Genomic DNA, 25,364 nt, shown 5'->3' with positions numbered 1-25,364 from the left:
CTAATAATACCCCTAAATTAATTTGAAAAGACTTGAAATATAAAATCCAATTATGATTCAATTTGAAAAGATTTGAAATATACAATCCAATCATGATTCAATTTAGAAAAGAATTTATTTTCAGATTTTTAAATATTTTATAGGTTTAGTATTCGGTTTCTTCTATTACTCGCGAGCTAGTTGATACTCAACTAATATATACACCAGCGTAACTAACTTTAGAAACCTAATAACTTTATAATACTAAGTATATATATATATATATATATAATCGAATACAGCTTTAAATCCAAAAGGAGTTTAAAAATCCTAAGAAAAAAAAATAATCTCCTAACCTTGGAATCTAGCTCTATACCTAATTTGATATATCAAATACTCCGAAAAGTTATATTTTAAGAATATTATAAAGTCGCCGGGTTTCTAAAGTTTGTATAGTATACAAATTAGCTTTAGGTACCGACTTGAAGCCTCATCAATTCCATTACTAGATATCCGGGGCCATCCATACGATTAGTATAAACTTTGTGTTGCAGGAGCCCTGGAGCCGGAGGCTTCGAGATTTGACAATGTGGCGGCTGTGTGGCTGATACCTGCCGCTAAGATACCGATACCGATAACGTTTATTTAGGTAATTTCATCAATGATGTCGTGCTTTTGGAGTAAACACCTCCAGCTAGTAGTGATTACTAGGTAGGTAGGTACAAATGTAGTGATAGACACTACACTACCTATGTCGTGGAACAATCATCAGTCATACTGACAAAGTAAAACTAAAAGGGGACAGGAAGCGAGGAAGTTAACATGTCGTGAGTTTCATCCAATGGGAGAATTCATTTGCAATATCACAAGGTAACTCCAGAATCTACCCATGACCTGATGGGTTCGCGGGCATCCGAAGATGGAGATCGGCCAACAGGATTATTCTTCAATAAATATTCCAGTCGATAGTAATGATTACTTCGGATTGTGATAAGTTTCGTTCAATTGAATTTATTTGATGATAGACGGTTAATACTCGTGGACTGTACATTATTAGTTTGACGCAACATTCAAGTTGAGCTTAACACTCAAAAAGAGGTTGGGTTTCTATTCAGAGTAATCACGGTTGTTCCGAGTTAAATCTTTAGGTCAACCTGGTTCATCTTCGTTGCAAAATCAAGTTCTCGTTTTTGGCTTTGGAGTTGGATATCATGCATGGTCACCACCTTCACGAAAAGACCTTGAAAGATTGATCGGAGATATATAAAGTTGACATTACATGCATTTTTCTATCTCCTACCGCTCCTCTCAACGACGACCGGACAGGCAAGGCAGGCAGTGCTTTCTACACCTTCATAGTATCCCCTTTGAACGCAGATAGCTGCAGCACTCAAGCCTTGCTCATGTTCTGCGACTAGGCGCCCAACTAGAATAAAAATTGCTAGGTAAGGTGCATCGACATCATCAAAATGGTATCTAGTCCCGGAAAGAGATAGCCTGGCAACGTAGAACAATACACGAGAGAACACAAAGAAACACCGACGGGCCCTATCAGTTGGAAATGTGTACCAAGAAGAAATGATAAGGTTTGAATAGTATACAATGTTTGATAAAGATGGTGTACAACCACACAGAACTTGATGGAAACCCCACCTGACTAGAAATGGAATAACCCCTCTGAGTCTGTGGAATTTGTATGCTGCGCGAGAGATATCTTTTGCGCATGCATACTGAACGGAGATCAGGCAAGTGTGACAAGTAGAATTTGTGAAGCGCGAATTCGCCGCCCGATTGTTGATAGATTATAATCGCGCTTGTTTTCGAAGGTGTTGTACACAGTGATCGATTCTCAAACATTTGCGGCATGTTTGTTACAAACTATACACGACCCAAACTCCAAGCAATGCCATCACCTCATATCTAATCAAATAATGTTGTCGTATGACCGGAAAAGAGTATTTACTTCTGGTAATGAATCTCTAACCCCTGCTCTTGGTATTGAGAATGAGTGCGACAATTAAGCTGAGATAACAAATTAGTATGTAGCCAATGTGATAATTTGAAGATAATTTTGTGAAGTGAGCCTACCCGTATAGTCCCAGGACTTCGCCGAAAATCAATATCAAGACCATTCCAACAAAGATTCGTGATTGTTGCATGTATGATCGAACACCCATATCACCAACTACGCCAATTGCATAGCCAGCGGCCAGGCCCGTTAATCCAACCGATAAACCACATGCCAAATGCATGAATCCACTATGAATATGTCAGTATTTGCCTGTACAAACCCCAACAAGCTGTGCATACTTGAATAAACTGTAACTCTGGCCAGGAGGAGGTCCCATATCTCCAGCTATAAGGACGGCGATGACGAGAGAGTAGACTGCAATGATACCAGACATGACCACAGGGATGAGTGACTAAATCGAGCACCAAATCAGTACGTGTAGCATGTATGAATCTTCTTGGATAATTACGCACCTTCATGATCAAGTCAGGTCTAAAAGTACCAACACCTGCGATTCCGATACCAGACTTTGCCGTGCCATATGCGGCACCGATACCTTGAGGCTATTAGTGAACTGTGCAATAAGTTTGAGCTTGAGGAGTGATGGCATACATCCGAAAGTCATCGCAAAGGCGATACCAGCCTGCAGAAGCTATTAGTATAGTGACATTAACAAGACGACGAATGTTTGAGCCTCGTACCATTCCAAAGAAGGGGGCGAACTTTGGGGCCAGATCTGATTCTGCCATGGTTGATTTACTCGGGAAGTGTATTGAGGTACTAAAGTTGGATGGAAATTGACAGTTGACAGTTGAGAGGTTGCGAAATGAGTGTTGTTGTGTTGTTTGATGAAAGCTATCCAAATCCAGGCTTTCAGTTGGGTGGAGCTAATAGTAAGAAGTTAGACAAGCGCCTCTTTTCTCTTTCTACGCAATCCTCCGTACAGACAGAGCACGATGCACACACACACAATACAGTATACAGTACGTACTGCACCCAGTGAAGTGCACTGACAGATAATCTACAGAGTCACATCTACCCCGAACCGTACGAGTACACACACACCACCAAAATTGTCCAAGGGCGGCTTAGTCACCTAAATGACACCCGAATTCGAAAAAACATCCAATTGTTCAAGTCGATACCTCGTAGACGTATGCATTTGATATCATGTTCGTGAATACAAGAATAATAATTACAATCACAATCACTCTTCCCAAGTCAATTATCAGAGATCAGGGTGCACAGGCAGATAGATGAAGTGCTGATCCTCCAGGAGTTCTCACTACTACTCTACCTTTGATTCCAAGCGTGTTCTTTACTACCCATTCTCTAGCTTTGTGAAGTGTTGATTGAGACTTCCAAGCTTCGAAGGGAAGAAGGATTCCTCTCTCGCCGCATCCGAAAGCCACACTAATAAAAGGATACGGTACCATCCAATGCTCCGGCGCGCCGCCAAAAAAGAACTCGAACTAGCCAAAAATTTAGTTCCAGATAGTACACAACAACAACACCACCGATACATTACAATACAGTACAATTCAGTTCAGTCAGTCAGTCTTCCATAACGAGGAATCCTACTCCTGGTTACCCTTCTAGAGTAACCAGCAGCCTGGGAAGATTCATAACATTCTGTTGAGCCTATCAAGGGAAAGAAGAAGAAGGAGAAGGAGAAGAAGAAGAAGAAGAAGAAGAAGCATACATCTTAACGTCGGCGTCATTCTTCCGATGCTTTTTATCCCATTTATTTATCTCCTCCTGCGAACAAGATAAATAATTAACACGCAATACGACTCTAGAAAGGCTTGCTGATCATTCATTCGCTTGAGCTGATCAACTACTTACAACCCCAACTCATCCTCCGACTCCGAAACAACAAAGTTAATCATTATCTTACCCGTATCTCAACCTCAACAACCACCTCAAATCAATTCGACATTGGAATTTTAAGCCCCGTACTAGTGGATGTTATAGTAGGGTCCATAATATCACCGGTCTTGAGGTTGTCCCGGGGTTAATTCCCTCGGCTTCGAGTCTTGGCTCCTCATTCTAGGCCAACAGAAGGATCAACGAATAGAGTTACATTGCATTCACATAACAAAAATACTCTTTGGCATATAAAATGGCAGATTATCAGCAAGGGCGGGGGAATAGTGGTCGCCCGAATGAATATGGTCATGCTTCGAACTATCAACGGGAAACCGCTTTCTCAAATATCTTCGGTGCTGCCCCTCCTCCCGGCCGATCGCAAACCATGACTTCATCTGTGTCTCCTCCAATGATGCCTCAGGGTCGCACACAAACGATGTCCTCGCAGGTGTCAGGAATGCAAGGCGGAATGCCTCCCAGACAAGCTCCGGGCCAGGGCGGATATCGGCCTCAACAGGGGAACAATATACCAAATGGAGGCGGCATGGCGAATGGCTATTATCAAGGACCCCGACAACCACCTCCTGGACAAGTACCTTCACAACCACAACCTCATTCCTTACCACAGCAGGTTCGTAGCGATCGACGACCGTACCCTACTCCTCAGCGCATTGCACCCCAACAACCATTTCCTCCTAGACCTCAACAGCAGCGATATTACACAGGCAATGCTCCAGCACTCGCCTCCGATCCCTATCGGTCTCAATCGATGGCGAGTATACCCAGGCCACAAATGTACCAACCGCCACCTAGCAACTTCAATCAAGCTCCCGCCAATGCGTTTCGGCAAGCTCAATACCAACACCAACCCGCAAAAACAACCGCTCTCGGACGCAATATTCCAGAGAGACCTGATGAGCGCACAATGTCATTGACTACCTATCCACAAGATCGTGACCAGCATCAGACTATGAGTGGACGAGTGATTCCAAATCGACGGACTTCGGGGAATGGGCCGCAGGAGCTACCAGCTTTTTCTATCCCCCCTCCTGTTCCCGCAACTGCAACACGGACTGCTAGTATGGCTTCTACTGTTGCGCCAGATATGAGCCGATCGATGTCCATGGCTTCAACTATTGTCCCACCGGAGCATTCGGATGTCTTAACGCATCGGCCTTCGGCCAAATCAATTAGCAGCACGGCCGGAGGATCATCTAGACACAAAGCTCCTCTGGTATATCCGGCACTATTGTCGCGGGTTGGCGACTGCTTTCGAGAAAAAATCAATGTCGGTGATAGAACGAAGAATGATCTCACATACAAAAATGCTTTCAGTGGAGCGGAGGCGGTGGACATTATCTCGTATATCATCAAGACCACCGATCGAAATCTTGCCTTGTTGCTTGGAAGAGCTCTTGATGCCCAGAAGTTTTTCCACGATGTCACTTACGATCATCGATTACGTGACTCTGCTACAGAGATGTATCAATTTCGAGAAACGATGATGGACGAACCTCATGAAGCACCAGAAGTCAATGGCGTGTTCGTTTTACTCACCGAATGTTACTCTCCAACGTGTACTAGAGATCAGTTGTGCTATTCGATAGCTTGCCCTCGTCGACTTGAACAGCAATCTCGATTGAACCTGAAGCCACAACCTGGTCTTCGTCGCGAAAAGTCCGAAGCAAGTCTGCATGATGTCGACGAACCTGACGAGCAAAAGCTCTGGATTAACACAGTCTCTCAAGAAATTGCGGATAGCGTTGGTGAACGGGAGAAGAAACGTCAAGAAGTCATTTCAGAGATTATGTACACCGAAAGAGATTTTGTAAAGGATCTCGAATATCTACGAGACTTTTGGATTCTCCCATTACGCTCAGTCAATCAACTCTCTCCATCACCTATTCCAGAGGCTCGAAAAGAGAGAATAGTCAGAACCATATTCTCAAACATTGTTGATCCACCGAGCATTCATGCTATCAGTTCTAAATTCGCCGAAGCACTTACAGAACGCCAGCGGAAGCATCCTGTCGTGCAATGTGTTGGTGATATATTCCTCCAATTTGTACCCCAGTTTGAGCCTTTTATCATATACGGATCAAATCAACTGGCGGGAAAATTTGAGTTTGAGAACGAGCGATCTTTGAATCCCTCGTTTTCTAAATTTGTAGACGAGACAGAGAGGCGAAAAGAGTCAAGAAAGCTTGAACTGAATGGTTATCTAACAAAGCCGACAACAAGACTTGCCCGTTACCCACTCTTGCTAGACAATGTTCTTAAGTATACCGACGATGGAAACAAGGACAAGGAAGATATCCCGAAAGCCATGAAGATGATTCGTGAACTCCTCACCAGGGTCAATGCCGAATCCGGAAAAGCTGAGAATCGCTTCAACCTGAAGCGATTGCACGAACAGCTTCGTTTCAGGCCCAATGAGCGTGTTGATTTAAAGCTTACTGACGAAAACCGAGAGCTTATCCACAAGGGACCCTTGAAGAAGACACCAACAGATCCAACTGATATTCAGGCCTACCTTTTCGACCACGCTGTTCTTCTCGTACGTGTCAAGACAGTGGCAAAGAAGGAGGAAATTAAAGTATATCGTCGCCCAATTCCTCTTGAACTGTTAACTATTCGCGAAATGGATGAGTTTATGCCTAAGCTTGGAGTTGTGAAACGTCCATCATCAAGTTTGATTCCTAGCAAGACTCCTACAAATGATAATAGTAAGAAAGATGGGTTCCCCATCACCTTCAGGCATCTTGGTAGAGGTGGGTATGAATTGACACTGTACGCAAGCAGTGCAGGGATGAGGAACAAATGGATGGAGCACATAGGTGAACAACAAGCCATATTACGTGCGCGAGGCGATTTCTACAATAAATCTATCATTTCTAGTAACTTCTTCACGACCGTGAACAGGGTCAACTGTGTGGCACCGTTCGATGGTGGACGTAAACTGATATACGGTACGGATTCGGGCATCTTCGTTTCTGATCGCAGATCAAAAGATGCTGCTGCAAAGCCACTTCGAGTGTTGGATGCTACCAGTGTCACACAGATTGATGTTCTCGAGGAATACAACCTTCTGCTGGTTTTATCTAATAAATCTTTGCAGTCTTATCCTCTTTCTGCGCTGAATCCGAACGAGCCTGCACTTTCGAAACGACCCAAGAAAATACAGAGCCATTGCAACTTCTTCCGCACGGGGATATGCTTAGGCCGCCACCTTGTGTGCTGTGTTAAATCATCGGCTTTGTCGACTACTATCAAAGTATTTGAGCCCAATGACGCGATGTCCAAAGGGAAGAAGCAAAAAGGTTTCAAAATGTTCAGCAATGGTCAAGACGAGTTGAAGGCATTCAAAGAATTCTATATTCCAACAGAATCTTCGTCCATACATTTCCTCAAATCCAAATTGTGTGTAGCTTGTGCACGTGGTTTCGAAGTAGTATCTTTGGAAACGCTAGAGACTCAATCACTTCTCGATCAGGCAGATACATCTTTGGACTTCGTTGCTCGAAAAGAGAACGTACGACCAATACACATCGAGCGATTGAACGGAGAGTTTCTTCTCAACTACTCTGAATTCTCTTTCTTCGTCAACCGCAATGGATGGCGAGCTAGACCTGACTGGAGGATTGATTGGGAGGGACTACCACAGAGCTTCGCACTTTCATACCCTTGGATACTCGCCTTCGAACCGAACTTTATTGAAATTAGGAATATTGAGACTAACGCTGTTCATATTGTTCCTCATAAGAGCATTCGTATGCTGCATACGAGCACTCGAGAGGTGTGTATCATCTAACATTCATGCGTGAATTTATAAAAAATACTGATTGATTGTAGATCATATATGCTTATGAGGATGAGCGAGGAGAGGATATCGTTGAGGCTATCGACTTTTGGCCAGCTGGACGTAAGCCCGAAGCACAGCCGGTTTCCAATGGCGCCGATTTCCGTGACGGGGTGCATCCTCCAACATCCTCACGTCATTGAGCTTGATTTTAAGCCTATCCCGTACAATTATAATAATATGAATACCCACGCCATAATCATCCTCATCTCGATTCTCAGGTTTAGAATTACATGACATCTGATAAGTTTCGCTCAATCTCTTCTATTATCTCCTAGGTGTGCTGGACACGCTGGTTTTACAGCCAAAGTCGTGCATAATACTTCGGCTCATTTTACAATCTATCGACTTATTGAAGAAATGAGATACCATTTCCCAAGCACGTGGACTTTTATTTTGCTAGCGGTGGCTGAATTTGTTCCTCAAAGTGAAGAGCAAAGGATACTCATGAAGTCAAGGAAAGATGTCAGGGTATGGGAAAGGGGCGACAGGCGTCAGTCAGTGGAAAGGGGAAAAGAAGATGAGATTCCTTCCACTACATCTTTTGATTCTCTCAACTTTTTAACTTTTTTGACACTCGATTGGTTGAATAAAGGCACGCATGATATCTATGTTTCTGTACATTGCAGTTGTAGTCTTATGAATAGAACATGTGTTTCTTCGCTCGTTGATATTAAACTTGGTGAGTCTATTTGCTTGTGAATGTTGTTTAAGTAAAGCTACGTAGAAGTTGACATATGACGATGCATTCGAAATACCTTCTTGTAAGCCGCAAGATTTGGTAGAATCATTGCAATGTAATCAAACAGTCATCGTGTACAAGTTAGGGAGGGTTAAGCGGGCTTTGGAGTTAGAAGAAATCTATAAATTTGTGCAGCCAACCAACTTTTCGATGAATGTTCCATTTTTGGCTGACCGGATATGTACACCATCCGAACCATTCTAGCACCCCTATTTGATCTATAATCTATGGGAATTTGGGTGCTCTATTCATCTTTCAAAATCTCTCGCTGTGCTCGGAAAACCTTACTCCTTTGCTTAATCATGTGTGTGAATAAAATATATGAACCTGCATCTCGTTAGCATCCCCATATCTTCAAGATTATCACCATGAAACATACCAGGAATATAAATAAGCAGAATTGCTTTCAAAACTAAAGGATACAGAGATCCATATATTTCTCCCGCAGGTTCAATAGCTTTATAAATCAACCAACATTCACTACTGATCCCCAATGGATATAAAACGAAGAAGGTATTATAGCGAAACCAAGTAACGATATCAGGCTTGTATCCACTAAGTGTGATAACGAAGTAAGAGTATCGAATTACTTCGGTGACACTCCATGCAATGAGCATTGTAGAGTATCCAGTGCTTTTAGCTACCCATGGGAATGGGTTGACGATGAACCAGACGAGGAGGAGTCGACTGGCTACTTGCATACCAGTTGTGCTAATTGGGGCTCGTACAACTCCTAGAGATTGAGAATTAGTATTGTCTCAATCACAAGCGCATAAAAAAGGACGGTGAGGGAAAGAACGAACCAAGAGCTGCATGCACAACCTCCAAAAGTGCCATGGTTTGTGTCCATTTTACAAAGGTACCAACAGCAGGATACAAACGCCCAAATCCGACGAGTGGGACAAGGAGAACTACTCGACCCAAAACGACGAGCCAGAGAAGTGCGGACACAAAGTTGTAGAGGATTAGGTATTGGGTTTTGCGATTGGAGGACTGGAGGGGTTTCGGACCACGCTTTTTGACGGGGGGTGAGCGGGTATCTTGGGGATCCATGGTTGTTATCGCAGCGGGGGAGAGAGGGCTTGTGTTGGGTAGAGGAGGAAGTACGAGTGAGTGAAAGAAAAACTTGTTGTTGACCTTGAAGTTGATCTGAATGAAGGAGGGAGTGTGGTGTTTACGTGTTGAGGATTGATAGACAAATTTTGGAGCTTGGGCCATCTAGTATACCGAGGCCAATAAGCAAATTGAGCGAATGTGGTAGATCTCGAGGTAGATGTCGTCACCATTTTCTTGTTTCTAACATATTCACAATTCAAAATCTCCTTCATGTTTTTGCTTCTTCGATCATGTCTAGGAGCATGATTTGTTTGAGTAGTTGACAACAAGTCTCGAAATTTCACTCGGGGCCAGCCTTCTCACTACTGGAGAACACATCATATCACTGGCTGTGTCCCACTCCTTATTCTCTCCATCAAAAAGATATCACCACTTCATTGTTTTGAGTTAACTAAGACATTAAATGTGGCTGAATTGTATAGAGTGTATCGAATGTTCATCTCATGGTCTCAAATCAACCCATGTTTGCGATGAAAGATTGGCATTGAAGCATCATTTCGTGTCTAAGGGGCAAACTTATTGTCCTAGGTAGGCTTGCTGTTCTTCCTTTTTTCGTTGCCTCTGTTTTCTTTCACGTCTCTTCCTACATCTCGTTTCATCCAATACATAGTGTATTCAAAGTTTATCAAATGGTTGTCTGTAAAGGCCATCACATCTGCGCCCGTATCACAAACGAGCGGCACAAGGCTGCACTACTCGTCACCATATTTACATTTTATCTCGTTTGGCATGCAATAGTCGGCCCAACAATGTGGCATTCCTAGTGGATTGATACATAGATACGAACTGTTTTGCACTTGAAACAGTATCTTCAGTGAACATATTCGATAAGAACAGCACCCTGGCGAACCATAATCGCGGGACCAATAGTCACCAACCAACACGCGCTGTACCTTGAGAATTGCACGCTTTTGGCCGTTGGATTGCGGCCCAGGGATGTATTGCAACCTCATGTATCTCGGGATATAGGAAGGATATTTTTGTAATGTTATTTGTGACTTTTCAGCCTTTCGGCTGCAGAATCTAAAGCTTGCTAGGGAGTAAATCTTCGAATCCATGCACTTTCGTGTCAACAATTTCGGGATAGTCCCAATACAAATACAATTGCATAGTTTATAAAAGAGTTGGATTTCCCACTTACTTTCAAAACCGTATTCTTATTAAAATCGTATACAGCAGGACTGTTTTGCATAATCTTGTGAGGGGCCAGTTCGCAGACACTTCTCAATCGATAGTACTTAAATTATCTTAGACTCTCAACTACAACAACACAATCTTAACCTCTCCAAGGCGATCACATCATGGTTTCCGCATACCCAGATCTCAAATCACCCATAGGACATGACTTTGGAGATGAACAGACACAAGCAGAGCTCGAGCTCATGGATGAACTGCACAAGTTGGGCGTCTCCAAATATGTGAATTTGCCCCAAGTATGTCTTTTCTCTTGCGCGTGTTACTTTAAACTTACATGTTCTAGTTGATCGTCGTTGGAGACCAAAGTGTTGGTAAAAGCTCAGTGCTCCAAGCTGTGACAGAGATTCCTTTTCCAACCGATGATAAGATGTGTACTCGCTTTGCAACCGAGATTGTGCACAAAAGAACTTCGCCAAGTGACACAGTTTCGGTGACCGTTGAGATCATTCCTGATTCCAATGAAACTCAAGAGCGGAAGGAGTTATTGTCCTCATGGCGTCCGTTAGCTTTCGGGCCCACGCTTGACAAGGAAACCATGAATTCTATATTCAAGCAGGTTCGGCTCGAGACAGATATTTTTCTCTACGATTTAGTTACTTACAAGTGCATAGGCAGAATCTGTTATCATTGAAGACCATGCCGATGTCCGGCCTGGTAGAAGACCGAAATACAATAGATTAAGTAGCTCTGTGCTACGCATAACTAGACGTGGCCCCGACGAGAAGAATTTTGCGATTGTAGACATACCTGGTCTCGTCCGTGGTGAATATTACCATCATTTACTTATGTTTATAGAGCTGACAGTGTATCCCAGGTGATGCTAAGAACACGGAGCATCAAACAGCCAAAACTCTTGTCCAGCATTACATGCATAACCCAAGAAGCATCATTGTGTACGTCCTGGCCCTTAGACAATATCTTACTTGGTCATTCCACTTACATCATCAAGGGCTGTTATTGATGTGATCGATCTCGAAAGGCAGGAAGTCCTGCATATGCTCGACGATATAGAGGATAAAGAGTCTAGGATAGTTGGAGTTATCAACAAGTGTGATACCAAGCAAAAGCAATCACACGACTGGGTAAATTGACCTAATATTTCTATAAAATATCTTATTGACAACTTTCGCAAGGTTTTTGAGCTCATCAAGAATGATGACCAATCCCCACGATACCTGAAAGAAGGGTGGTACGGTTTGCGTAACAGGGCACCAATCGAAGCCAACATCAGCGATGCAGAAAGAGACGCTATAGAGGATGCCTTCTTTTCAGGCGATGAATGGAATCGATTAAATAAAAAGAGGCTTGGCAGACATCATCTACGAAGTAATCTGATAAAGATGCGGAATAGACATGTCAAACAGAGTATACCCAGTCTTCTATCCGAGATCAAAGCAAAGCTTGCTCTGTGCAACAATGATATCTCCAAACTAGGGCCACCATGCGATACCAATTTCCAGCAGTTTACCTTGATAAATGGAATTGCAACGAAGTACTCTAGAATGACGGAAAATTCTCTAAATGGCAACTATCGAGGGCTTGATAAGTCTGATATGTTTGCGAGAAAGCTAATTCGAGATGGGCTTGACAAGTTTTGTACTACATTACAGGCAGAGGGTCCAGTGAAGCCTTTTGTTACTTGTACAGCAGAGGCGAAGCTTATCCCTGCCGACGACGGAATGACATGGTCGGAGAAACTCATGAAAGGTATTTAGTGATATTAATATGAACAACGAAGAGACGAAAATGCTGACATGAATCTATAGATCCAACCTATGGCTGGATACGTCAAGTAATTGAGAGCTTTCGCGGGACCGAATTCCCTGGTGACCTCAATCCATTAGTAGTCGACTTTTTGTGGAGAAAACAGACCACAGGCTGGAGAGCCATCGCTGAGGACGCTCTTGCTGAGGCAGAGAGCATTGTTGAACGGGTGAATGAGGCATTATTTCAAAGTGTTTGCTCAGATGACGATCTTCGTGTCAAATTGCGGGACTGGCTGCATGCCGATTTTCAGAAAGCATCAGTCAACGCCGCGAAGGAGCTCGAACGTCTAATTTCAGATGAAATTGAAGGTCATCTCTTTACCTTGCATCCCCATTTCACCGCACTGCGAATGCATAGACAGCAGAACAGGATTAACGAAGTTACGAGCATTCTGGCGAAGGAAAAAGCGTGGATGAAACAAGAACAAGGCGGTGCACTGATTCCTAATCTATCCATCTCATCGGATAAAATTGTGGGAACCGAACTATATCATGACAAGGAACTAGCGGTAGTTTTGAATACTCATGATAGTCTCGAGGCCTACTATGAGTTGGCTAGATATCGATTCACCGACAACGTTGCAACTCAAGTCATTGAAAGGCACCTGCTTGGTCCGGATGGTCCACTCCGTCTTTTTTCTCCTCAGTATGTTTCAGAGAAATTATATGGGGAACAAAATGAGGATGCATTAAGCAACTTGGTTGGCGAGAATCCAAAAAAGGCCCAAAAGCGACATAGCCTCGATACTGAGAGGCGCAGTCTCGAAGAAAGTATGAAAAGACTTCAAGCTTTCAAAATGCTTTGATAAATCTCTTGTTAGGATTTTTACAAACGCAATTACCGTTAGTTTTGTAATTTCAAAATCACATTTTTACGTACCACTTGTCTCTCTGTTTCCCTTTTTATAATTCCTTATGCGTCGGAGTCTGATCATTCACGACCACGGCCTGCTTAGAAGAACCACCTGTCGTTCAGCTAAAAAATATCTTTTGCCATGAGGTCTAAAACGTGCCACTTTTCAATTAACTTCAAAACCTGTCAATGAGCTTTACAAACATGACCCTATCGCCCACTCATCAGCCAATACAAAACTTCCTCCAGGGTGACTCCACATCTTAAGAAATGTAGATCATCTGGAAGAAACTTCTAGGCCTGCGCAGTATCGTTGGTGGTGTAGTACGATGCTCGGATATTTGTGTTCTTGACGAAACAGATGTTGGTACTCTTGAGTATTTAAGATAAGATGCAGTCCTTCATATCATACTAAATCATCCCATCGTCAATCTACAGCACATAGCATCCAGTCACATCGCAATTTCAATAACTTCTCTGAAAGTTCAATCACCCTTTCTACAATCACCATGAGCCCGTCACTTTTCTCTTTCGGTTCTGATAAACGTATCGACAACTGGATTGAAGAAAAAGAACTCGAGAAGTATGATTTGAAGAAATATGAAAATCCCCAAAAAATGAGAGTGTCAAAGGAATCGGATGCGAAGGATGTAGTGAGAAGAATGTATAGATACAAGCATAAAGAGGACAAAAGCAAGGATTTGTATGTCCTAGTTCCTGGTCATAAGAAAGAGAAGTCCCCTGGTCTTCTCGGTGGTGGTGTAACTGAGCACACGATTACTAGAACTACAAAAACTTCTGATGGGCGGGGTAAAAACCTGAACTTGCCTATTAATATTAATTTGGGAAAGCAAAACATCACTATCAAAGTTGAAGATGGAGAAAGATCTAGACGTCGTGGTGATGGTGAGAAGGAGCGACATAGACATCGTGGTGATAGTGAGAAGGAGCGACATAGACATCATCGGCGTCGGGGAAGCGGCGAGACACATGACGATTCCAAAGACGACGAAGATTTCTCTCGCGATCGCCGAGAAAGAAGAAGAAGAAGAAGTAGAGACCGCTCTCGTGATGGCGCTGATTCAAAAGGGCGTGGAACTGACGGAAAGGCCCGAGAATATTCCAGATCTATGAGACAGGAAGAAGATTCTGAATCCGACGATTCGAGCTACACAGACAATGAAAGTAAAAGGAACGCAAATGATGACTTGCAGTCTAATTATTCTGGAAAAGTATCTTCCAGGGGACACTCTGCAAGACCCCCGACTATCCACCTCCCCTTTAAAAAGGAGAGTCGTACAAAGGAGCGCTCTGAGATTCAGTCTATAATAGAAGATGGATCTATAGCATCTTCTCATAGACCACCCATTGATATTCAGCCTCCTCCAAGAGCTCAGTCTATAAGAAAAGATGGACCTGTAAGATCTTCTCGTAGACCACCCCCTGATATTCAGCCTCTTCCAAGAGCTCAGTCTATAATAGAAGATGGATCTGTAAGATCTTTTCAAACATCATCCTCGAAGAGCAAGCATTCTTCAAGAGCTCCATCTGCAGCGGGGCAATCTAGATTATCCCAAAACACTGACACCTTACTTCCTAGCTTGGACAAACTAATAGAAGAAAATAAGGACGTTTTAGATGGGAAGACTTCTCAGGATGGTCGTAATTCGACCTCAAGCCAACATCTAAAACCCAACTCCCGAGAGGATTATAAAGCAAATAGTGATAGACGACGTGCGGAAAGGGGAAATAGTGGCCTATCCAGCAAAAATGTACCGTAGTCCATCTGCGTATTATTTATTTGTTTAACTGGCGTTGGAGTTTGGAAAATGCATATGGAGTTAGCAGCTTCGGAAATATATTAGAATACATGGTTTTGTTTGTTTGTGTCGGTTCCAAAAAATCATGAAGAATCTATTGACTATCTGATTCACTTCAATACACTCGTGATATTATTAGTAATTCAGTGTATAGCGAGGCACAATTTCCCTCTAAATTGCGTGATTTCCAGGTGAAAAGATGCATTGCAGAGGATATATATTAGGATTTATAAGCTAGATCCCTTATTGGTTCCCCACGCTCGGTATGAGATCCACCCCCACCTGACCCCTCCTACGATTTCATCGTTCATGTTGTGAACAAGCAAACAGACAAACAAACAAACAGGAAAGAAAATACACACATATTACTGCAAAACAACGCAGAATTCTTAGGCTATCTCACATACGTAGATTTACAATGTTGATCACAGGAATCGCTCACGTAAATCTTACGGTGCTACCCGGCACTCTTCACTTGGCCAAAAAGTTCTACGACGAAGTGTTGGGATTCACCTCGGTTCCAGTACCGGTCTTGCAGAAAGATCATCTTGCTTGGTATGGCCAGTCTTCCTCTTCCTCACTGTCTCTAGCAGTATTCTACGATCCTATCGATCAATTCCAATCCCCATATCTGTTCATGGAATTGTACTAATAGATCCCCAAGGTTTGACATTACGCCCCAAGGCCAACAGATTCACATCTCGGACTCCGCATCTCCTTCGGAGCCAAAATCTTCTCGGCATCCATGTTTCAAAGTCGCGAGTCCAGAGGCTTTGATCGAATTGCAGAAGAGAATTTGGACGTTCTACGAGAGTGGGGAGGCTGGAGAGGCGAGACCGAGAGAGGCTGATAAGCCTGGTGAGGTTGATAGTGGTGAGTCTCTCACGTAGTTCTTTTTCTGAAGAGAAGTGTGATCTTGAGAGATAAGGCGGAGAAAGCGCGAGGGGAGAATGAATGTATAAATCACCCATATTGACTGACCTATTCAGGAGCGAAAGGAGTGGAATACCCTGTCAGATTCTTTGCTAGAGATTTTGCGGGAAATAGGCTGGAATTTAGTTCGTAATACAGGTGGCTACTGTAAGTGTCCCCTTTTCGTCCATATATCAATCATTTTCAGTCGGATCGAAAGTCGTCACGGGCGACTCTGGAAACTTTCTCTTTTGTTGTCGTTCTAGAACATAGAATGCATTGTTTTTTGAACGAATCATCCGGGTCCCCATTTTTATCTATTTCATCTATCTTCCCTTGTATGCTCATGAGAAATGCGATCTCACATCGACTATTTCCATTTCTTCGGGAGTCATCAGCTGATATTTATTAGCTCAAGTCCTAACCACACGGATATTAGGCGTGATGTCAGTTCACGACCATAAACTTTCGGATCTCCTTGCCAATTGTATTACGAGAATGAAAGGCACAAGCGCCGGCGCTTAATTCTAGGAAGGATGGAATCAAGAATTGGCACTGTACTGCAATGCGGTCGGGCCGGTCTGTATTTTTCGTTAGCCGCCGTGTAAGTTTGACCACCATCTTTGCGGCCCGAGTTCTTCCAATTCGGAACAGGCTTCCAATTCAATAGGTTCTCTATGAGGCCGAATAACCTTTATGTCCGTGGCGGTGTTCTTGTGACGTTTTAGCATGTTAGGTTGATATGTGGAAGGAATGAACAAACCAACTGCCAAGTATGGTTTGGTACATCTCTCCAGTGTGTAATTAAGTATGATGTGAACAGAAGTTTCTGTATTTTTTGTTTATCTACTCACTCACTTATTCATCTTTGTAGCGGTGTCCAGCTATTGTCTCTCATTCATACTACATTCGTCCCACAAGATCACGCTTGAAGTTCCCCGACTACAGTCATTGTACTTATAGCAACCCTCCCCAACCCTCTCACATAAACACTCATTCTATCACCCTCAACTCTATCCCCAAAGCTATGCCTTCACTCCCACCCCGTTTCCTCCAAGACCGCTCTCCCTCTCCCCCCTCTTCCCTCAAACCACGCTTAGATCCCACAATTCTCGGAGTCCCCGATGACACTGTCAAAGCCACGCAAAAACAAATCGACGCTTATAACAAATGGTACGATGGTTTACCGAAAGAGGCACAGAAGAAGATCGATAAATTTCAGAAGGACCATGGGTTAACGCGGGATCAATTGATTTTGGCTGCGTTGAAGCAGTGGGCGCCGCAGTATGTGGGGACATTCAAGGCGGCAATGTTTTTTGGTATTGTGTAGGTTTTGTAGGTGTGCGTTTATGTAGTGAGAAGAGGAAAGAGATGGGGGTATGGGGAGAAAGAATGGTTGATGGATGGTGTCAAAGAGTTTCAAATGTGTTGACTCGAGAAAAATCAAAGGAAACATACACACAAGAGCAGATATCTTCAATCCATCTTATTCTTATCTTATACCGAATGAATATCCGTGGTATCTTTTGAATGACAGTAAAAGCAAGGTGATTGATGCGGAAGTCTCTATCACGAATACATAAATAGGCGAGAGAGTATGGAAAATATAGAGATAAACAACCCTAGGGATACTACGATAGAGTGATTACATCCAGTCTCGATATTGAACTCGGCAAAAGACACATCGATGTAAAAAGAAATGCCATAAGAATATGAATCCCATGTTGACCAACCTGTTCCACGTCTAGTAATAGACCAATACAATCGGCTTGTCTCCAGAGGTCAGTGAAGCTTGCGGACAGATATACTGCGTATGGTTCGCTATTCTCGAGTACCTATTAGACGAATGTAACTAGCTTGCCTCAGCCAAGAGTGTAGGTAGAAATACTGTGTATTCTTTCAAGATCGGAGACTCAACAAGGAAACCAAAAACCAACATTGTTGAGAGGATTGTTCCTTATACAAAAGCTAACTGGCAAGAATCGCTAATGTTGGGCGACATGGTAGTCGTAGTGGTAGTGCAATGGCTAGCTATCATGATTCTGAGACATCCCTATCTGATGAGCAAATCAATCTCATAGTTCGCAATTAAAGATATGTAAAACCGGAAGCTATTTCTGTAACAACAATAATTCCACCTATAAACCGCAGGCCATATAATTTCTGTACCACAAATCGCACCTTCCTCTGTTAGATACGCGGCCTACTCCCACAACTTCTCCACTTCCTCTGCACTCAACCTTCTAATGTGAACCTTACTAGCCATATCTGGAATATTATTCCATCCAAACGACCAATCCTTCAACCTATCTATTTCCTTCCAATCGTAGTTCATGAGGAACTCAATCAACATGATTTTCTCAATCGTGAGAGCCACGTAGCGGCCGGGACAGGCGTGACGACCTGGTATCGGTTAGCATTGTTCGGACCAGACGAAACATTCAAACATACCATATCCGAAACTCATAAACCTTTCACTGGGATTCGAGCCCGCTATCGTCTCATCCCGAGTTCTGAATCCCTTGAACACATCCGCATCTTCGTAATGTTCGGCATCTTGATGGATCGCCCATGCCAACCCCTCAATCCTCTCTCCGTACGGAATGTGGATCACCTTTTCCCCATCTTCGCCTTTGCTGATGAAATCCAGTCCTTCTTTCTTCGCTACCTTCCGGCTACCCAATGTATATCCTAACGGATGCAATCTCTGACTCTCCCTCATAAACGCATCCAAACTTCTCAACTCCCCAATGCTTTCTCGATTCCACACTCCCCCAAACTTCTTCGACACGTCTCTAATCTCCCTCCTCATAGGCTCCACATAAAGTTCCTTCTTATGCCCAATAACATCATAGAGCACATGAGTAAACGTAAGCGTCGTCGTATCCACCGTCGCAAAAAAGAACCTACAAATCCTATTATTAACCCCCCACAGCAATTCCTCCTCCCCCTTCCCCTCAAAAACCTTCTTCCCCCTCACATCCTCCACCAACATGGGCAAGATAACCCCCCTCTCATAATCCTCCCCGGTCACATCCCCACGAACCAAGCCCCTCACATCCTCCGTCACCATCCTCTCAATCACCGCAACCTGCTTCGTCGTCTTCATCCACGGCGCCACAAACCCATGACTCCACCTCGGCAAGCGTCTCAACAACATCCCGGAAAAGAATATGCCCCGCGCAAACGTCGCGACATTATGTACCCACACCGCATCGCTCGAATATTTCTCCCCACACAGTATGCGCGACACGATCTTCGCCAGCGAAACATTCACATGCTGAAACAAACACGTGTGTGTCCATCCCTCCCCATCCCTCTCACTCGAATCGTCCGGCGCAAAATTTTCTCGAAACGCAGTCGTCGTTTCCGCGAGGAGGAGCGGGATGATCTCGGGAATCGAACGGGTTAGTTTGGAAATGATAAAGGTCATCATGTCTTCGCTTTCGGGGGAGATGAAGGGTCGCAATAGGAGGAACTGTGTTGGAGGGTTAGTTTGGCATTCTTTCTCGCATATTCCTTACTGGATTCGTTTTTTATATGGATCGAATTGAGTGGAATCACATCAGATCGCATCAGATCAGATCAGACCAGATAAAAATATAAAGATATCAAAGAAGAATGAATAATAAACATACATCTTCATTCGCCTCATACGGATCCAAATCACCCGTCCCCATCTTCCCCGCCTGCGCAAAGACAGAAGTAGGTAATGCCCACTGAGGACCCAGCATTCCATTCAAACGAAACGCCTTTCCATTTTTCGAATACTATTTATTTCATCACCCATTAGCTTCCATCGTTGTATCTTTTTTTTTTTCTAAAAAATAATAATAATGAAAAATAACAAAAACAAAAATAAACCCCCCCAACAAGAAAATAAACCTCACACTCATTCAATTCAATTCAATTCACAAAACCATAATCCCTTAATCCCAAAATCCCAACATCCATACCATACCACACCCAGCCAGCCAAAAGCAAAGCCAAAGCCAAAAACAACAACAACAACAACAAAAACAAAAAAACAACATACCTTCTGATACGCACCCACCAACAATTCCTTCCCCGACAACCCCCTCCACGTCACAATATCCCACCACGAATTCGCGACCAACGGCGCCTCTGCATTGTAGCGACGCGAGCGCACATACGTCGTCAATTGGGACGAGAAAATCCAAGTGACGAACACGATAAGCAGCGATGAATACAGAGAGAGTTCCATGGTGCGAGGGTGTGCGATGGGAATGGAATCTGTGCTTTCAAGGTAGAAATAGAAAAACGATTTACGAAAGAAATGATGAGGGGGGGAGGGAGGGAGGGAGGAGGCAATACTTCAAATGTTGGAAAGCATCGATGATTCAAGAATCCATGGGGAAGCAAGCATTCACTAGTCAATAAACGTATCATGTATGGCTGAGGATCAGATACTCCGCATTAGCCTGGTGAACCGTTGGGTCTACTGATTTCCCCCCGAGTATCCGTGTACTCCATATCACAATGATTTTCGCAGGCAATCCGCAGGCAATCCGCAGGCAATCCGCAGGCGCAGGTATTCCCGAGCTGCAAGACAGCAAGTATCATATCGCTTAGAGCTTCGGTTCCAGATACGGATAAATTTTTCAACGCAACTCGGAAAGATCCACATTTAATATGGAAATAATCAAGAATCCAATTGGTAATGTCTTAGCTTTTATAACCCTAAAAGGTAAAGTTTGCAAAAACTCGCCCATATATACCCGCTATCTCATCCCATCTCCACAAGAAAGTGTACAAGCGATATCATGACATGTTCCCCTGATCTCTGCAACCGACCTCTCTTTAACCGACCCATTATCGTACCCGAAGAACGCCATTTGCAGTATCTAAAACCTGCAAACCAATCCATTGATACAGCCAGCCGTACACCAATCCCATCCTCGTCCCAACATTCGCCAATGAATCCACATTTGAGTTATAATCTAAAACCCCCTGAAACAATCATCGTATTTTGCTGCGAGCTCCTCAGTGTATGGTTCTCTTCCTTCTTTTTCATCGGGATATAAATCGAAATTTTGAGCATCGCCTGGATATCTCAAAGGGGGTATAATTGGACCACGGTATTTTCTGTAATATACATCTTCCCAGATCACTCCTTGAAAAAAAGGGTGATCTTTAACCCGTGCAGCGCCACCAGATATATTTCCGAGACGATGTGATCGATCGAGCGTGCAGAATTGGCGAATGATATCTTTTGCCGCGGGTGAAATGGCAGGTTCGGCAGGGAAAGAAACTGGCTTGCTAACAATTCTGGACGCAATTCTGTGTCAGACAATGTGCAAATGATTCAAAGACAATGAGGAAATGAAATATGAGATACATACTGTTTGTAAATCTCTATTGGGTTCGAATGCCAAAAGGGTGGATATCCTGTGAGGAATTCATATATCAATATACCCAAAGCCCACCAGTCGACGGCCGTCGTATGGCCTTTCGATTGAATAACCTCTGGCGCAAGATACTCTGGTGTACCACATAAAGTATATGTTTCTCCTTTATTCTTGTCAATAAACGACCAGCAGAGCCCTCGAATTTACGCAGCTTACTGTTTCCCAAACGTTTTGCGAATCCAAAATCGACCAATTTTATGTGTCCCTCAGCATCCAACAACAGGTTCTCCGGCTTCATGTCTCTATATGCAACCCCTTCTCGTTCATGTAAAAATTCAAGAATCAAAACTATTTCCGCAGCATAAAATCGAGCTGTGTTCTCGTCGAATCGTTTGGCTTTTCGTAGATAGGAGAAAACTTCACCTCCAGGGCAGTAGTCAAGCTTTAGAAGAGATAGAAATTAGTTTCAGACAGAAAATAGAGGACCCGGATATCCAATTTGATAATGGAAAATGGAGAATTTCGGTAGAGTGAATCTCATGAACGTACCAGCATATACAGTGAATCATGATCAGAAAAAGAAGTAATTAATGTAGTAATAAAAGGATGTCCAGCAACATCTGAAAGAACCGAACGCTCGTGATTGACATGGTCGACTTGTTTAAGTTTGATGACTAGATATCGTCAGTCAATGATATTGACTCTGCTTCTGCCAGTCAACTCTCACCCTCGACTTTCCGCAAGACCTTCAGCGCAAAAACCTTATCGCGATCCTCTTCAGCGGGGTTCGCAAGACGTACAAGCCAGCTACACAATATAAAATCAGAATGTATTCAAGCGAGAGATCCATGAGGGTGAATATCGTACACGCGAGCGAATGTGCCTATTGAATGAAAATCAATTAGCATACATTACGTGCAGGTTCCGTCATTAAGCTACACAACACAGCACATCGCATAGCATCGGAGCGTACCGGTTCCTAAAGTCCTCACCAACTCAAAGTCTCGCACACTCAAATTTCTCGAACTTGCTCCCAAACCTTCATTCCTTGGATTTTGTTGGATTTCACCGGGGGGCGAGATTTGCTGCTCTTTGAAGTGAGCCACGAAGTTTCTTTCTTCTTCAGCCGCAGCCGTCGTGGTCTCAGCCATTGCGATTTGACGTGACGGTGAGAGTCTCGCGAGAAGAAATATTTGGATGTGCCTCTTATTTTGGAAGACTTCGCGGGCTTACTGGAAGCAGCAGACTACAGTAGCCATGCGGTTATCGCGAAACTTGAGGTACTTGATTTCGAGGGGTGGTGGGGCTCAGTTGTTGAGATGGAGATTCCTATGGATATACCGATACCGATATTTGTATTTTGCGACGACTTGGGACCGAGCTTTATGATTGACTGATAGTGTACATGTATGTATAGTACTAGGTGGGTAGGTAGGTAGGTAGGTAGTCCGAGCAAGTCTTACTCTTATTACTCTCCGCCAATACGGTCTTTGTCTGTGTATAGCAATTGAAAAGGTTAATTGCGTCGGTTATGATCAATTGAATCTATGAAGAGAAGTTCTTCTGGAGTAAAGAGGATACCGGGATGTGGTGAAATTTGAGGAATGTAAGTATGATAAGGAGGTAAGAGGCAAGTGGTGAGTGGTGAGTGGTAAGTGGTGAGTGGTAAGTGGTAAGTGGATTTATTGATTGCAGTATCTTCTTCTTCTTGTTCTTCTTCTTTTTCTTCTTCTTGTTCTTCTTCTTGTTCTTCTTCGTCTTCAGTATTGTACCTGTCTGTATACATAGTAGTATAGTAGTATAGTGGGGGGATGGGGGGGGGATTTCGTCGGGAGGTATCATGACGTTTTTTGAGTTCGGTCTTCCCATCAATTTCATCCGATTAGAAAAAGAAATGGTGAATCTATCCATTCAAAATAAATCCCTGGACCTACGTAGGTACGGAGCAGATCTACCGTAAACCGGTTGAGAGCCCAATGACCTACATATACGGGGTACCTTTTCATTTGCATCTATCGTCGAAGAAACGATATTTGAATTATGGTATTATGGGTTCGGAATTGGAAGATTTCAAAAGAAATGATGCTATTCCCATCCAATCTAGATCACATTCATTTTTTGAAAGAGCAACAAGGGAATAAAGGGAGATAGATGATGGTAAAAGAAATTCTCTAATAGATTGGTGTCTCAAATTCCCCATACACGTGATCGATTACTCACCACAAACAAGGATCGAAGATTCAATACTGCAGGCCAGGCCAGGTACTTCTTTCTGTCTGAAGTAACAAATATATATATATATATATATATATATATATATATCAACACATCTACGTATACCTCAATTCTATATATGTGTATATATCTACCTAAGTATAAATTTAGTACTTCAAATCGTTTTGCTGTATAATTTGTGATGATAAACTAGCCTTGATCCTCTCTCTGCTCGATATATTTACTACCTACCTACCCAACTACCTATTTATGTATGCAGTCATCATTCCACACATACTTCTCACCACAACAGCAAATTCCCAAAGATGAACCCCAAATCACTTCCTACAACAATCATTGTCGGTAGGATTTTGTAACGTTTCATGAAATGATTGTCAGTATTCGTAATCAACTTTCAGCAGGTTCTTGTACGAAGTAGGTACCTATCACAAATTCTCCAGACCAGTTTCATACCTACATCTATGCCTCAATCCTAAAGCGTGTCATACCAGACATGTTTCCAGGAAAGTTTCCCGAGACGGTTGAATGCGATGTGAGTCCGACATTATGGACAAGCCGTGGTATGGATGGAAAGACGTTTTTAATGTTACATCGCCATCTAAGCCTTCCTATTGGACGAGAATGCGAGCTTGCAGGATGGCGGGCCGAGACCTTGAAAAGCGAAGAGGAATGGTGGGTGAGGATGTGGGATCTGTATATAACGGATAGTGTGATAGTGACCTGCTTAAAGGCCTTCTCTTGCATGGTTTGTGTTTCCCAAGACAAGCATTATCTTGATACCTTTTCCAGGTTCACGAAAATAAATTGTTCCTGATATTCCCTCCATAATTGTCAAGCTTGTCGCTTTGAGATATTGTTCTTTCATACTTTTCAAGTCAAATCCAATGTTGGAGGAGCAATCCTTTCGCAATTTATGTGCCGTTCACATCGAGGGGTGAATTCCAAGTAGTTAAAATAAGAATCAAGTCTAACATAGTACGGGTATTGGGGTCGCAGCGGTCCCGCCCACGAGACCTCCAAAGCGGATCTCCCGAGTGGGAACATATTTCTTTGGAGGCTGACATGGTTCCTCTTCACGGCAAATCCTCCCTTGAAAGATTATCATCGAGACCAAAACCCTCTTTTGAAGTTCGTAGGGGCTGTAAAACAAGGCTGAAGCGAGCCGCAATACTGATCGGATTCGGGAGGAGCTGATGACGTTTACTCGTCGAGAAATCCCATGGCGCCAAAATGACAATTTGCGAGGTGAATCACTATAATAATAGCCTTGTTGTAGTAAAGTAAGCAAGAGGATGGTAGTAATATATTTGCGAGGCACATTGTTCTAGATCGATGACGAACTCAGATTAAACCGAGTATCTGAGCAGAAAGTGATAGTTTCTCTGTTATATAGATCAGATCTGTAGATCAGATCACACATCGAGATAGTGTTGCAGTGAGTCAGTGACCGAAAGAGTTGCTTCAAGATCCGAAGGTTGTAGAGGGTGGTGTGACAGAGCAAAGAAATTAAGAGATCTCGGAAGAGTAAGAAGGTACTAAGATACTTCCATCAAGCCCACCAATTTCGTTTTAATATAATACACCAGCAAAATATGAACCAGTATTCTTCGACAATGCCATCTCCAGGGAGCCTCAC

At 43.2% G+C, this 25,364-nt stretch overlaps 9 protein-coding genes across 9 annotated transcripts; 5 read left to right on the top strand and 4 right to left on the bottom strand.

The window, feature by feature from the left end:
* Positions 1-983: 983 nt before the first annotated feature.
* On the bottom strand, positions 984-3,012 carry EAE98_004706 (uncharacterized protein). The gene is made up of 6 exons (XM_038952326.1): positions 2,692-3,012; positions 2,603-2,633; positions 2,464-2,546; positions 2,290-2,402; positions 2,068-2,238; positions 984-2,001 (listed from the first exon to the last, which is right to left on the bottom strand). Exons 1-6 carry the CDS (start codon positions 2,737-2,739, stop codon positions 1,959-1,961), a joined length of 489 nt encoding a protein of 162 aa, XP_038810976.1. The 5' UTR covers positions 2,740-3,012; the 3' UTR covers positions 984-1,958.
* A 1,100-nt stretch (positions 3,013-4,112) lies between these two features.
* EAE98_004705 (uncharacterized protein) lies at positions 4,113-7,861 on the top strand (the record flags this gene model as incomplete). The annotated part of the gene is made up of 2 exons (XM_038952325.1): positions 4,113-7,655; positions 7,712-7,861. 2 exons carry the CDS (start codon positions 4,113-4,115, stop codon positions 7,859-7,861), a joined length of 3,693 nt encoding a protein of 1,230 aa, XP_038810975.1.
* Positions 7,862-8,704: 843 nt separating this feature from the next.
* On the bottom strand, positions 8,705-9,513 carry EAE98_004704 (uncharacterized protein; the record flags this gene model as incomplete). The annotated part of the gene is made up of 3 exons (XM_038952324.1): positions 8,705-8,787; positions 8,840-9,193; positions 9,264-9,513. 3 exons carry the CDS (start codon positions 9,511-9,513, stop codon positions 8,705-8,707), a joined length of 687 nt encoding a protein of 228 aa, XP_038810974.1.
* A 1,364-nt stretch (positions 9,514-10,877) lies between these two features.
* Positions 10,878-13,345, top strand: EAE98_004703 (uncharacterized protein; the record flags this gene model as incomplete). Its single annotated transcript, XM_038952323.1, has 7 exons — positions 10,878-11,009; positions 11,057-11,329; positions 11,385-11,535; positions 11,588-11,666; positions 11,723-11,855; positions 11,907-12,480; positions 12,540-13,345. The coding sequence occupies 7 exons, from the start codon at positions 10,878-10,880 to the stop codon at positions 13,343-13,345; spliced, it is 2,148 nt and encodes a 715-aa protein (XP_038810973.1).
* A 556-nt stretch (positions 13,346-13,901) lies between these two features.
* Positions 13,902-15,173, top strand: EAE98_004702 (uncharacterized protein; the record flags this gene model as incomplete). Its single annotated transcript, XM_038952322.1, has 1 exon — positions 13,902-15,173. One exon carries the CDS (start codon positions 13,902-13,904, stop codon positions 15,171-15,173), a length of 1,272 nt encoding a protein of 423 aa, XP_038810972.1.
* Positions 15,174-15,630: 457 nt separating this feature from the next.
* Positions 15,631-16,870, top strand: EAE98_004701 (uncharacterized protein; the record flags this gene model as incomplete). The annotated part of the gene is made up of 4 exons (XM_038952321.1): positions 15,631-15,767; positions 15,877-16,085; positions 16,202-16,292; positions 16,537-16,870. 3 exons carry the CDS (start codon positions 15,631-15,633, stop codon positions 16,276-16,278), a joined length of 423 nt encoding a protein of 140 aa, XP_038810971.1. The 3' UTR covers positions 16,279-16,292; positions 16,537-16,870.
* A 281-nt stretch (positions 16,871-17,151) lies between these two features.
* On the top strand, positions 17,152-17,454 carry EAE98_004700 (uncharacterized protein; the record flags this gene model as incomplete). The annotated part of the gene is made up of 1 exon (XM_038952320.1): positions 17,152-17,454. The coding sequence occupies one exon, from the start codon at positions 17,152-17,154 to the stop codon at positions 17,452-17,454; it is 303 nt and encodes a 100-aa protein (XP_038810970.1).
* Positions 17,455-18,327: 873 nt separating this feature from the next.
* EAE98_004699 (uncharacterized protein) lies at positions 18,328-20,349 on the bottom strand (the record flags this gene model as incomplete). Its single annotated transcript, XM_038952319.1, has 4 exons — positions 18,328-18,527; positions 18,576-19,602; positions 19,763-19,894; positions 20,161-20,349. 4 exons carry the CDS (start codon positions 20,347-20,349, stop codon positions 18,328-18,330), a joined length of 1,548 nt encoding a protein of 515 aa, XP_038810969.1.
* A 343-nt stretch (positions 20,350-20,692) lies between these two features.
* Positions 20,693-23,335, bottom strand: EAE98_004698 (uncharacterized protein). The gene is made up of 7 exons (XM_038952318.1): positions 22,467-23,335; positions 22,361-22,376; positions 22,221-22,300; positions 22,043-22,167; positions 21,710-21,935; positions 21,488-21,656; positions 20,693-21,413 (listed from the first exon to the last, which is right to left on the bottom strand). Exons 1-7 carry the CDS (start codon positions 22,642-22,644, stop codon positions 21,086-21,088), a joined length of 1,122 nt encoding a protein of 373 aa, XP_038810968.1. The 5' UTR covers positions 22,645-23,335; the 3' UTR covers positions 20,693-21,085.
* Between the last annotated feature and the right edge of the window lie 2,029 nt (positions 23,336-25,364).

The sequence above is a fragment of the Botrytis deweyae genome, assembly GCF_014898535.1.
Source record: "Botrytis deweyae strain B1 chromosome Unknown BDEW_009, whole genome shotgun sequence".
In the NCBI taxonomy this organism is placed as follows: domain Eukaryota; kingdom Fungi; phylum Ascomycota; class Leotiomycetes; order Helotiales; family Sclerotiniaceae; genus Botrytis; species Botrytis deweyae.
Note: the sequence above shows the minus strand (reverse complement) of the source record. Positions and strands in the feature narration are given on the sequence as shown.

Bases quoted from the DNA above. Each gene is read 5' to 3' on its own strand.
- EAE98_004706 (XM_038952326.1), bottom strand. From the start codon at position 2,739: ATGGCAGAATCAGATCTGGCCCCAAAGTTCGCCCCCTTCTTTGGAATG. The intron at 2,634-2,691 runs GTACGAGGCTCA...TAGCTTCTGCAG, and splicing joins TCGCCCCCTTCTTTGGAATG to GCTGGTATCGCCTTTGCGAT. The intron at 2,547-2,602 runs GTATGCCATCAC...AATAGCCTCAAG, and splicing joins CTTTGCGATGACTTTCGGAT to GTATCGGTGCCGCATATGGC.
- EAE98_004698 (XM_038952318.1), bottom strand. From the start codon at position 22,644: ATGGCTGAGACCACGACGGCTGCGGCTGAAGAAGAAAGAAACTTCGTG. The intron at 21,936-22,042 runs GTACGTTCATGA...TCTCTTCTAAAG, and splicing joins ATGATTCACTGTATATGCTG to CTTGACTACTGCCCTGGAGG. The intron at 21,657-21,709 runs GTAAGCTGCGTA...ACAAGAATAAAG, and splicing joins CGCAAAACGTTTGGGAAACA to GAGAAACATATACTTTATGT.